The sequence below is a fragment of the Dunckerocampus dactyliophorus genome, chromosome 8 (assembly GCF_027744805.1).
Source record: "Dunckerocampus dactyliophorus isolate RoL2022-P2 chromosome 8, RoL_Ddac_1.1, whole genome shotgun sequence".
NCBI classification, from domain to species: Eukaryota; Metazoa; Chordata; class Actinopteri; order Syngnathiformes; family Syngnathidae; genus Dunckerocampus; species Dunckerocampus dactyliophorus.
In genome coordinates this window covers 29,438,094-29,450,524 of record NC_072826.1, presented here as the reverse complement: position 1 = coordinate 29,450,524, position 12,431 = coordinate 29,438,094, and the positions used below count along the sequence as shown (strand labels likewise).

The following is a 12,431-nucleotide window of genomic DNA, read 5'->3' as shown; positions in this document are numbered from 1 at the left end:
ATGAGCTGAACGAGTTCTATGCCCGCTTTGACACCCAAACTCCTGATGAGCAGAGAGGGTGGCTGAACCTGGGGAGCACACAGGACGCACCTCTCATGGACGCACCTCTCATGGTGACATCAGCTGATGTGCGCAGGGTTCTAAACAAAACAAACCCACGAAAAGCAGCAGGCCCAGACAACATCTCAGGACGTGCACTTCGGGTTTGCTCATCAGAGCTAGCTGATGTGCTTGCTGACATATTTAACCTGTCGCTTGCACAAGCATCTGTACCGACCTGCTTTAAGTCCACCACCATAGTGCCCGTACCCAAGAAGAGCAACGTGACCTGCTTGAATGACTATCGCCCTATAGCACTCACTCCTATTGTTATGAAGTGCTTTGAAAGAATAGTCATGACCCACATCAAAAAGAGCATCCCGGCGGCAACTGTGGACCCTCTACAGTTTGCATATCGCCAGTACCGGCCCACGGATGATGCAGTCAACACTGCCATCCACACAGCCCTTTCTCACCTACAGGGCCAGGACACATACGTCAGAATGCTATTTATAGACTATAGCTCTGCTTTTAATACAGTCAGCCCCCACAAACTCACTAATAAGCTCCTCACACTTGGCCTGTCTCCCTCCCTCTGTAACTGGGTGTTTAACTTTCTCACAGGCAGGCCCCAGTCAGTCAGAGTCCACAATCGTACATCCAGCTCAAGAATTGTGAGCACTGGGACCCCACAGGGGTGTGTGCTGAGTCCACTCCTCTACACGCTCTTCACCTACGATTGCGTGGCCTCCCAGAACAACACCAGCATCATTAAATTTGCGGATGACACTACAGTCATCGGACTGATCACTGGTGGTGTTGAAACATCATACAGAAGAGAGGTGGCGGACCTCATAGCTTGGTGTCGTGATAACAATCTCCTTCTCAATACAGATAAGACTAAAGAGATGATCATCGACCCAAGAACAAGGGAAAAGGAGCCGCATAGACCCCTGTTTATTGGTGAGACTGAGGTGGAGAGGGTGAAAACCTTCAAGTTCCTTGGCACACACATCAGCGAGGACCTCACCTGGTCTCACAACACCCAACAAATTCTGAAGAAGTCCCAAAGGAGACTGTACTTCCTGAGAAGACTGAGGAAATTTGGCATGTCCACCACAATCCTGAGTTGCTTCTACAGATGCACTATGGAAAGTGTCCTTACCGCCTCCATCACTGTTTGGTACGGTAACTGTACAACACGTGATAGGAAGGCACTCCAGCGGGTGATCAAGACCTCACAGAACATTGTTGGGGCAGCCCTCCCCTCACTGCAAGACATTTATAAAACTAGAGTCCTACGAAGAACACACAACCTCATCAAGGACAGCACACATCCACAACACTCATTATTCACACTCCTACCATCAGGCAGACGCTACAGGAGTTTGAAGTCCAGGACCACAAGGCTGGCAAACAGCTTTTACCCACAGGCCATCAGGCTTCTCAATGAAGCACTCAGACACGCCACACGCAACACACACTCATAGCACTTTATTTATTTATTTATTTATTTGTATTATTTACTTGCATTAATGTCTCTTCTGTTGTTGCTTAATTTCTTGGTATATATGTTTATGTGTTTATGTTTCTTATGTTCTTATTCTTTCTTGTGTTTTTCTTTCTTTTCCTTGGGAGAATGAACAGAATAAGATTTTCATTGCATGGTATAACTGCTGTTTTACCATGCACATGACAATAAAACTCTCTTGAATCTTGACAGGCGCTAGACACTAGACCAGCCTTTAGCATCAAAAGAGCCATTTGGGCCTGTTTTCGCCAAATTTGCATCCACAAACTTTATTTGACTACTAAATTGTAGGTAACGCTACATATAGCGTCCTTACGCATGTTCATTCCTTTTCCGTCTTCCTGTTGCCACCTGGCAGTTAGTCATGTTTAAGTCTTTTCTTCCGGCTTCTCTGACGATTTCGGAGCAACATTTGCAATAAAAGGGTTGGAACACATCGATTAGTTTCGGTTCAAGCACCACTCTCGATGTCGCTTTCGTTGCAACAGTTTGTTTGTGACAAAGGATGCTAACGAGCTAAATAGCGGACCAGCATCATGGCTTTTCACAGATTGACTCACCAGAAAACAGCCCCCAAGCACTGCGACAGAACCACACAGCAAACACTCAACTCCGACACAATACTCATGACAACGTCGGAAGAGATGGCAACATGACTGCACAGGAGAATAAACCATCTGCAGCCACACCAGAAGGATACAACAGCCAGAGCTGCGGGTTGCAGACCCCTGCACTGGACACTAAGGTTCCCTAGGGAACACATTTACTGTGACACTACTCGAGCATGAGTTTTACTTACGTCTTACGTGGCGTAAGTACTCTCATTCTGTCTACTATATTGGCTAATAAGAATGTAAAGCATTTAAAGCTGCAAGGAAGTATGCTGGAAGCACGCGACAAAAAAACAAGGCACTGCTAACATGCGAGTCCATGTTATCTTATTTATGTCTTATATGTCTTATTTGCTCTGATTATGTCTACTATATTGATTAATAGAAGCGAAAAGACTATAGGGGTGTTATTTCATGTCTTGAGGGCTCTAATATTGTTAAAAACCATATTTAAAAAGATAAACAGGTTTCTCAGCCATTTTTCAAAATTCAGTAGCGGACATTTTAGACGATTTTGGCTGAGCTTTCAAGGCACGCTGAATCTCGTGTTGTATGGCTATATAAACATGGAACCTACCAAAAGAAACATTAGACTCCCTCCTTTCATCAGAAAAAAGAAGTTTGTTTCTACCTTTTTGCGTTGTTTAGTAATCAGCGGTAGAACATAGGTAAGTTTCAGGAAAATATCGGTTCCTGACTAAAACAGAGAGAAGCATTTCAAGCACAACTTTCACTTGGACACAAAGTAGGCTTGTTTTACATCAAACTGACAATTTATTTAGAAATATAACACCATCAACTATTTACAATTTTCACATTTGGAACTAAACAGGGTGTGTGCACATGCGTGCGTGCGTGTGTGCGTGCGTGCGTGTGTGTGTGTGTGTGTGTGTGTGTGCATAGGCATGTGTTGAAATTTCCCTACAATGTGTAACCTTCTGTGTAACCTGCACTTCTGCCACCTTGTGGCCGTTTTCATGGCTTAAAACTGCATGAAATGTGACCTCTTTTACTGTGCACGTTTTTTGCCTCTCGCGCAAGAAAACGTAAAAAAAAAAAAAAAAAGACGTACAAATACGTCTTAAGAAGAAAACGTATAAATAAGTCTGTGGTACTGAATCCTACTTTGCGGAAATTCACTTATCACCCAACTGACGTCCATAAAGGAGGGATTGGGGTGTACTTTTAGCATGCCTGCATTTGTGTTTCCTCGCTGGGGTGCCCACAGACAGGATGCAAGCTAACATATTTGCATAGCAGTGCTGCCTGTCAAATCTCTGCACTGACGTGTTGTGTACAGTGCATTATGCAAAAAAAACAAAACAAAACAGGCTTCGCAGTTTGAGCCCGGCGTGCTTGCCAGGCAACGTTTCAGTTATGCCAAACGGGGAAAGGATGACAGTGAGCCAAAGCGCTGGTGAGAAAATCGACACAAGTGAGACGCAACCGCTTTGTTGCAGAGTGGGAGGAGATGAAATGACATTTTAAGGAAGTAGCAGCAAGGCGGCACGGCAGGGAGGGAGGGAGCGTCACCTGTTAAGCCTGAATGTATCCACCGGTGCCCGTTACATTAACTAATGACTTTCTCTGGAAGCAACAACAACCCTGCTGGCCTTTTCCGGTGTAATCACGAGAGTAGCATTGCTTTGGTTTGTTTACAACGAGCGCACGATTCCAGCGAGTGTCAACATTGCAACCAACAGCCTTTAGGGCGGCGGTTCTCACCTGGTGGGTTGCGGATCCATTCTTGGTGGCTCGCAGTCAGAGAGTCAAAAACGACGTTAAAATACGCAAAATACAAACAGTGTTTGTCCGACTTTTTTTAACTTAAAATGAATCAATAATTTAGCCATCTGTAGTCATTCCTGTATGGTCTTTATATCGTTGCACAGTTAGAAGGGAAATATGTGATTATGTGGTCTTATTTAGTGCAACTTTTTCATTTCATTTGAATTTATGCATTATTTGTATGCACGCGGTTACGTTCTTGCTCACTTTCGTGACAAAACACCTTCAGAAATTCCTCTAAAATGCACTTTGCACATGCAATTATGTGTATTAATGTTTCAAAAGACGACATTGGCGATTAAAAAAAACAACAAAACACAATTGCTTGGTCTGACCGAAATAAAAGTATAAACAAATTAAATAAATACATACGGTAAATGAAAGCATAAATAAAAAGTATTTAAAATAAATAAGAGTTAAATAAAAGTGTAAACAATAATTTAATAAAGAAAAAGAAAAATGACTTCAATAAAAGTGTACAAAAGAATTTGAATAAAAAATAAGCATTGCTTCAATAAAAGTGTAAAAACTAATTTAAAATCAATAAAAATCACTTCAATAAAAGTGTAAAAATATTTTAAAATAAATAAAAGTTAAAATCACTTCAATAAGAGTAAAAATAATTTGAAATAAGAATAAAAGTGTGTTGCGACCAAATGGCCACTGGAGAATGTGGATCCCGGGTTGACACCAGTTGAGAACCCCTCCTTGAGGGTACATGTGCTGCTTTAAGCGTTAAAATAGCTTTAAAAGTGTCTGGATTGTACAATGGCTTGCTTATAAAAAGGACAATAGTGTCTCTGGTGGTCACCCCAAACTAAATTTCCTTCATCAACAAGCGAAAAATTAACAATTGATTAATCGATTGAATGTTGTTTTTTTTTTAAATGACCTCCATTCTTAACTCCCGCTATTATGGGGGCTGTCGGTGCTGCGGCCAAGTAGTGCATCCATTTGGCCTGGCTTCATCTACACAACTGACTGACTTTCTGACAATGTTGCTTTAGAGCAGCGCTTCTCAACTGCGTTGGCTGCAGGACCCCCCACCACCCTTTCATGACAAGCGGCGACACAAACGGACATTTTTCACGTCAAATTTCTCACAGACAGTGTGGTTGGAATTGAAGGTACCGAAAGCCAGCACAAAACAAGTTTCATCAACGTTTAAACAAATGCGCTCGCTCGATTCAAATTGACATTGCAAATCCCACACAAACACGCTAGCAATTAGCATTAGCAATTTTACATGGGTGGTTTCAAACACCTCCAAATATGACTGTAAATAGATATCTAAGATGCACATTCCACTTAAACAGCTGCCGTTTATGGCGGTTAATTGGTTACAGACCCGACCCGAGGTAGGAGTCCTTATTTATAAATGGAATACTTTTGTAGTTACCAGAAAACCTGTTTACCACCTTTTAAATATGTTTTTTTTTTTACATTATTAGACTTCTCTAGACATGAAATAACACCCCTATAGTCACCTTACCCAATATAGTAAACATAAGAGCAAATAAGACATAAGAGATAGAAAACCTTTTTATGAACTGCTAAATAGGCTTTTTAACATTATTAGAGCTCAAGACATGAAATAACACCCCTATAGTCACCTTTACACTCCTATTACCCAATATAGTAAACATAAGAGCAAATAAGACATAAGAGATAGAAAACCTTTTTATGAACTGCTAAATAGGCTTTTTAACATTATTAGAGCTCAAGACATGAAATAACACCCCTATAGTCACCTTTACACTCCTATTACTCAATATAGTAAACATAAGTGCAAATAAGACATATAAGATATAGAAAACCTATTTATGACCTTCTACATATGCTTTTTAGCATTATTCGAGCCCTCGAGACATGAAATAACACCCTTATAGTCACCTTTACACTCCTATTACAGCAGACATAAATAAGGGAAAATAAGACATTAGACGTAGAAAACCTGTTTAGCGCCACCGCCAATTTATGCAAATTAGACTATGGCATCAATTTTTAACATCAGAGCTAATTTTCATTCACCCCTAGACAGTTGATGAGTTGCTTTGAAATGATCCAAGTCCAACCACAAATCAATCCCCAGCTGAGAAATGAGTCACTAGATGGATTTCTGTTCAAAAGTCCAACATCAGCGTCTGGTTCCAGTCAGGCGACGATGACAAGGACGACGTGTGGCCACAGAAAAGGAAGAAGTGAGACTTTCCCCCCCCCCAACCGATTCACCACACGCTAAAAAGGCGTCTGAGAGGAGTACCTCGGGGTGCGATGTCGCACCTGGGAGGGATGTCACACCTCTAATCACACGCGCTGCTTCACGAGTTCACCCAAAGTACGCATCCATCCTGGAAACGCGGGTCCAAGATCATTCGTTGGAAGGTGAAAGACTTCCTGAACCTGGCTGGGATTTAGCGCTCCTGTGTGATACCGTAATCCCTCTCTGTGCTGCTTAGTAATTACTGATATCAAACCTGCAGTGCAGAGCAGCCTATGCCGTGTAATTAGACGTCTGACCTGGGGGGCACGACTTAACAAGGGGCTTGCTCTGTGCCACAAATATTCATGAATAAAAAGACGCTCTATGTTTAAAATTGTACTAGTATGAAAAGCACAAAGAAGACAAGAAATTTAATACATATAAATATAAAATCATTTTCATAAATGTTTGATTGAAACAAATTATCAATTTTTAATATTTAATTTAAGTTATTTATTTGTATTTGAAATTATGAATTGCATTGGTTGTTTTTACTTATTAATGATACATTTGTAATTTAACAATTAATTTAAGTAATTTATTTATATTATTAACGTATTTATTTTAACCACGGAAATATATTGAAAGCCAGCTAATATACGACAGAAAAAAGGGACAAAATCAGGTAAAATTAGCAAAAATTGTATTTTAAACTATAACAAAATCAGAAAATAAGCAAAACAATAAAACCATTCAAGGAACTGATTCTCTATCAAGGACTACTTTAAGAATGAAATCTTTGTTCACAATTCACACATGGCTCCGCTTACGATCGGTCATCGTTTCAACAGACAAACGTTTCAGACAAAATGCCTCAAATGACTGAAGTATCAAAAGCATCAATATTTGGATTTGGGAATCAATCTTAGAGCTGGTATCGACATTTCAGCATCGATCCGCACATCACTAGTGCGCGATCATCGAACAAAACGACAGTCTTACTCGTCGTACAAACCAAAAAAATGAATAAACGGCACTGCAGCTTTAACTGTTCTTGCAAAATGCCCTCAAGGTATGCCGGGTACTGCAGCGGCAACTCCCCTGGACGCTCCCAAGCTAATAACTTTGTGTTCTGTTGTGACACGAGCTTCAAAAACATCAGATAATGTTTTGCACATTTCTTACCACACCAACCGAAAAGCTCCGTTTTACCCGCCCACACACTCACACCGGGTTTTGCGTCATGGCAGATTTAATCAAATGAGACAAACAGACGTTCAGAACACCCCGAGAGAGACTCTCCCATCCTAATTACAAAGAACGGCGTAATAGATCAAGGAAACGTACTCCAATGTCCATCCCCCGTTTTGTGTTCGGGTGTCGATGACCCGAACATCTCCCGGTTGTTGCGGAATGAACCTTTGAAGTGGCGAGCGTGAGATTTAACGCGGCACGAGGCATTAACTTTGAAGCAGCGGAGTGAGCGCATGATTTCTATTCCGGGCCTAACAAGACACATCAGGACGACCGAACACAAGGGAGCACGGCATCACTCGATGCAAATGAGCAGCAAAAAAAGTTGAAAAGCAAAGCCTCTCATCACGTTCGGGACTTGTTTTGACTGGCGTTCTGCTGGGAACCGTCAGGGCTGTTCACCCTCTGTCCAAACAGCAGCCCACGCTCATTATCAGGCAGACCTTGTCCTGTCTGACCCGCCTGCTGGGAGGAGGAACCCATTCTGACCTAAAACCAGGAGGTTTTAGGTCCCGTGATGTAGTATTACATAGGGAGCGTCGGAAGCGTGCCCATCATTTTAGGTTAGCTTTTTCGCTGCAGAAAATGCTGACTGGAGCAGACACTTAGTAGAGCATTATTTCGAGACGTTTAGAGAAGCCTGACTTTTTTTTTTTTTTTAATGCACAGCCGTCTTCCATGAAGTGTTGGGCATACATACGGGGCAGACTCATCCAGCCAGGGGCGAGTTGAAGGCGGTATCACCCGTGAGAAAGGTTCCTGACGTCAGGAAAGGCCACAGCTTCAAAAGCAAACACCAAAAGTGGAACACACAGTGAGAGATGAAAGAATTTTCTCACGTTTGGTGCTCTCCGACAGTGGTACCCAAAACTGGGTCATTTGGTGCCGGGCCGCTCAGAAAGAAAAAATGATTTCCATTAGTTCATTTTTTTATGTTTTATTTTGAAAATAGACCGAATTCTCTCTGTTACATCCGTCTAACTTGACGCATGTCCATTGTGTGTGTGCTAACTTTATCTCAGGTCGCACAGATAGACTACTACTGTATTTTTACCATTTTTCTTTCACCTCATATTTGGTGTCAAATGCTGATACTATGTGGGAATGCATGAAGGTAAGATTTGATGACTTATTGAGTGCTAATGTGCACATTTGTCTCAAGTTAATTCATGCTAGCGCACTTCCTCTTACCACACACGTCAAACAGCCATGTAATCATCTCTCTGGAAAAACTTGGCTGGAACTTAAACTGGTGGATGGTGAGTCGCCATTCATTTTGTGCTTTTAGTTTGATCTTATTCATGTCTTAGTTTTACACAATACATAACAAATAAGATAAATTACATTGCTATAATGTACGACACCCCCGCCTCCCCTTAAACCTGGTCCGCGGGAGATTTGTGGGAACACAAGCCGATCCGTGGGTCATAAAAGGTTGCGGACCACTGCTCTACGACACAGGATTAAAAAAAAGTTAATACAGTCGCCCCTCACAATATCGCAGTTCGATTATCGCTCCCTCGCTATATTATATCCAGAATGAATTCATAAATGATGGCTGTTTGGTGGTAGACTATGGTCTGTTATTAGACTAAATATATGGAAATACAAGTGATATGTAGTCCTGGTTGGCTCGCTAGCTAGCGGCCGTCTCGAGTCCCTGAGGCATAAGAGTTGTGCAATGTGTTGTAAACAATGAATAATAGGAGTGCAAAGGTGACTATAGGGGTGTTATTTCGTGTCTACTGGGCTCTAATAATGTTAAAAACCGTATCCTGAAGTTCTCCTCCCATTCCATGTGGAAGTGGTACGTTTTTGGCTTCTTAAATTCGAGGCTAACTGGCTAGCTTGTTAGCTTGCTAGCTAGCGGCCATCTTGAGTCCCTGTAGCATAAGAGTTGCGCAATGTAGTGTAAACAAAGAATAATGGGAGTGTAAAGGTGACTATAGGGGTGTTATTTCATGTCTACACGGCTCTAATAATGTTAAAAACGTATTTAGAAAATCAAAAACAAGTTTTTCTCCCATTCCGTGTGGAAGTGGTAAGTTTTTGGCTTTTTAAGTTTAGAGGAAATAAATTTGAGGGTAACTGGTTAGCATGCTAGCTAGCGGCCATCTCGAGTCCCTGCAGCATACGAGTTGTGCAATGTGTTGTAAACAACGACTAATAGGAGTGTAAAGGTGACTATAGGGGTGTTATTTCATGTCAAAAGGGCTCTAATAATGTTAAAAAATACATATTTACAAAGTCAAAAGCAGCATCTCCTCCCATTCAATGTGGAAGTGGTAAGTCTTCGGCTTCTTAAGTTGAGAGGAAATACATTCAAGGCTAACATGCTAGCTCGCTAGCTAGCGACCGCCTCGAGTCCCTTCAGCATAAGAGTTGAAATGCGGTGTAAACAATGAATAATATGAGTGTAAAAGTGGCTATGGGGTGTTTTATTATGTCTACACGTATTTAGAAAGTCAAAAACAAGTTATCCTCCCATCCCGTGTGGAAGTGGTAAGTTTTTGGCTTAAGTTTAGAGGAAATAAATTCGAGGCTAACTGGTCAGCTTGCTAGCTAGCGTCCGTCTCGAGTCCCTGCAGCATAAGAGTTGTGCAATGTGTTGTTAACAATGAATAATAGGAGTGTAAAGGTGACTACAGGGGTGTTATTTCATGTCTACAGGGCTCTAATAATGTTAAGACCCGTCCTTAGAAAGTCATAAACAGGTGGTCTGTGCTATAACTACTATAACTATACTATAACTGTGCTATAACCAAAATATTCCATTCATTAACGTTGATTCCTCTATTGCGGAACAAACGCCAATCGTAGTAAACGAGGGACGACCGTACAGGAAGACTCATCTTGAAATGGAGTCCTACTGCTTTCCATCACGTCTGGAGATGGACATGTGAGACCACTTTCCCAACTACACAAAGGCCACCAACGGAGGGTCAAATGTCAATTGCTGCCCATAAAGCGCAAGTGTGAAGGCGGCACTAGGTTGCCATCTGATTGTCACCAACACAAAAAGCACTGCTATCAATGGTGAGGCGTTTAAGGACACAAATGGCGGTTGTAAATCCGGCCATTGATGTCCAATTAGGGTTCTGTTTCAAAATGGGAGGTCCAAATGTGGACTACTCACCGAGCAGCAGCAGTTTCACTTCTCTGGCCGCCTTCTCGCCATCTTCTCGCAGGTTCTTGTCAATCATTTTGGACCGCTCGGCCGCGGCTTTATCCTCCTGGCTCACGGTGCAGCCCATGTTTCCCAGTGCTCGCTTCAGGACTGCTGCTTTAGTGCTAAAAATCACCTGGGAGGAAAAAATACAAGGTTCGAAGCCCTTGGGAAAACAAAAAAAATGTAAAGGTTAAGGAAAGCGACTTCCCGTTTTTTGGGAGGGTGAGTCCCGAGTGAACTCTTCCAAAAACTTGATTCGTGCCGAGAAAACAAGCAACTTGCTCGGTCACACCAGCGGCATGAGTGCCTCTTGGCAAGTCCAACAACTTCCTGGTGGTTTATGCTGCACAAATTCCTTCAACGCATGATAAAGTGACGGAAACGTCGCTGGGTGGGAAAAAAGAAAAGACAAGAAAAAGTATTCCGGCTTTCCAAAAAGAGAGAATGTGGTTAGTCGAAGCGACTCCACACCTACTTAACGATCTTTCACAAAATGTGTCCAAATGTCCTTCCGGGCATTCTTTCTCAGAGATTTGTCAGATTTTGAAGCCACACCCGGGGCCGCCGTCAAGTTCCCCTCCAGCCGAGACCGACAAGCAGCGGCGTCACCGTCCACTCAGCAGAGACAGCCTTCAGCCGTGGACATACACACGCACACACTCACCCTACAACAGAAGAAAGGCAAGACACCACCACGCCCCCTCGGCTGCGCGTTGCTTCATGGGAAATGTAGTGAAACACACTCAGCTCGCGCCCTCCGCTCTGTATTACGGCAGTTAGCACGGTTCTCTGATAAATACTCAGCCTAACGTCAGTTATTGGTACCGATATTAATCATTATTCTGTTTTTATGGTTTGTTGTTATACGAAAAATGCAAATGCAGTTGCATTTTGTAAATCGTTTACTCAGAAACATATAAGAAATATAAAAAAATATACACTACAAGTAAATGGCAATGACCACAAAAATACGTGCCTATGGAAACGTATTGCACGGAGGTCTAGTGGTTAGCATGTTGGCCAACACAGTAACAGTCTGGAGATCGGGAGGACCTGAGTTCGATTCGAGTTTGCATGTTTTCTCCGGGTACTCCGGTTTCCTCCCACATTCCAAAAACATGCATGTTAGGTTAATTGGAGACTCTAAATTGTCCATAGGTATGAATGTGAGTGTGAATGGTTGTTTGTCTATATGTGCCCTGCCATTGGCTGGCGACCAGTCCAGGGTGTACCCCGAAGTGTCGCCCGAAGTCAGCTGGGATAGAAAATGGATGGAATGGATGGATGGAAACGTATTGCAGTAATACAGTTTGGTTTGAAACAGTTCTATAGCTCTCTAGTGTCACCTAGTGGACAAACTCCAAACTAGCAGCAGTCAAATTTACTGCACCCTTTGATGACTCTGTCATCACTTGCCAAATATAATTAATTCCGAGTAAAATTAGGTCAATAATGACTTTTTCAAAAGTAAATAACAAATAATATATAATAATATTATTACATACAGTGGTGTGAAAAGTGTTTGTCCCCTTCCTGATTTTTTTTTTTACAATGTTGGCCACACTTAAATGTTTCAGATCATCAATGACAACACAGCTGAACACAAAATGCAGTTTTTAAATGAAACTTTTTATTATTAAGGGAGAAAAAAAAGTCCAAACCATTTTGTAGATATACCGTATGTACATATATACAGTATATATATATATATATATATATACACGTTTTATATTCTCCTTAAAAAATAATATAAAACATGCAATACCTAGATTGGCTGGCGACCAGTCCAGGGTGTAACCCGCCTGTCGCCTAAAGTCAGCTGGGATAGGCTCCAGC

At 41.9% G+C, this 12,431-nt stretch overlaps 1 protein-coding gene across 1 annotated transcript in view; it reads right to left on the bottom strand.

The window, feature by feature from the left end:
• The window catches only part of LOC129186893 (guanine nucleotide-binding protein G(i) subunit alpha-2-like), a 77,157-nt gene extending 65,891 nt beyond the window's left edge, over positions 1–11,266 (bottom strand). The window contains exon 1 of the mRNA XM_054785618.1: positions 10,563–11,266. Coding sequence (XP_054641593.1) covers positions 10,563–10,680 — 118 coding nt within the window. The 5' untranslated portion in view covers positions 10,681–11,266. The remainder of the gene's footprint in view (positions 1–10,562) is intronic.
• Positions 11,267–12,431: the final 1,165 nt, after the last annotated feature.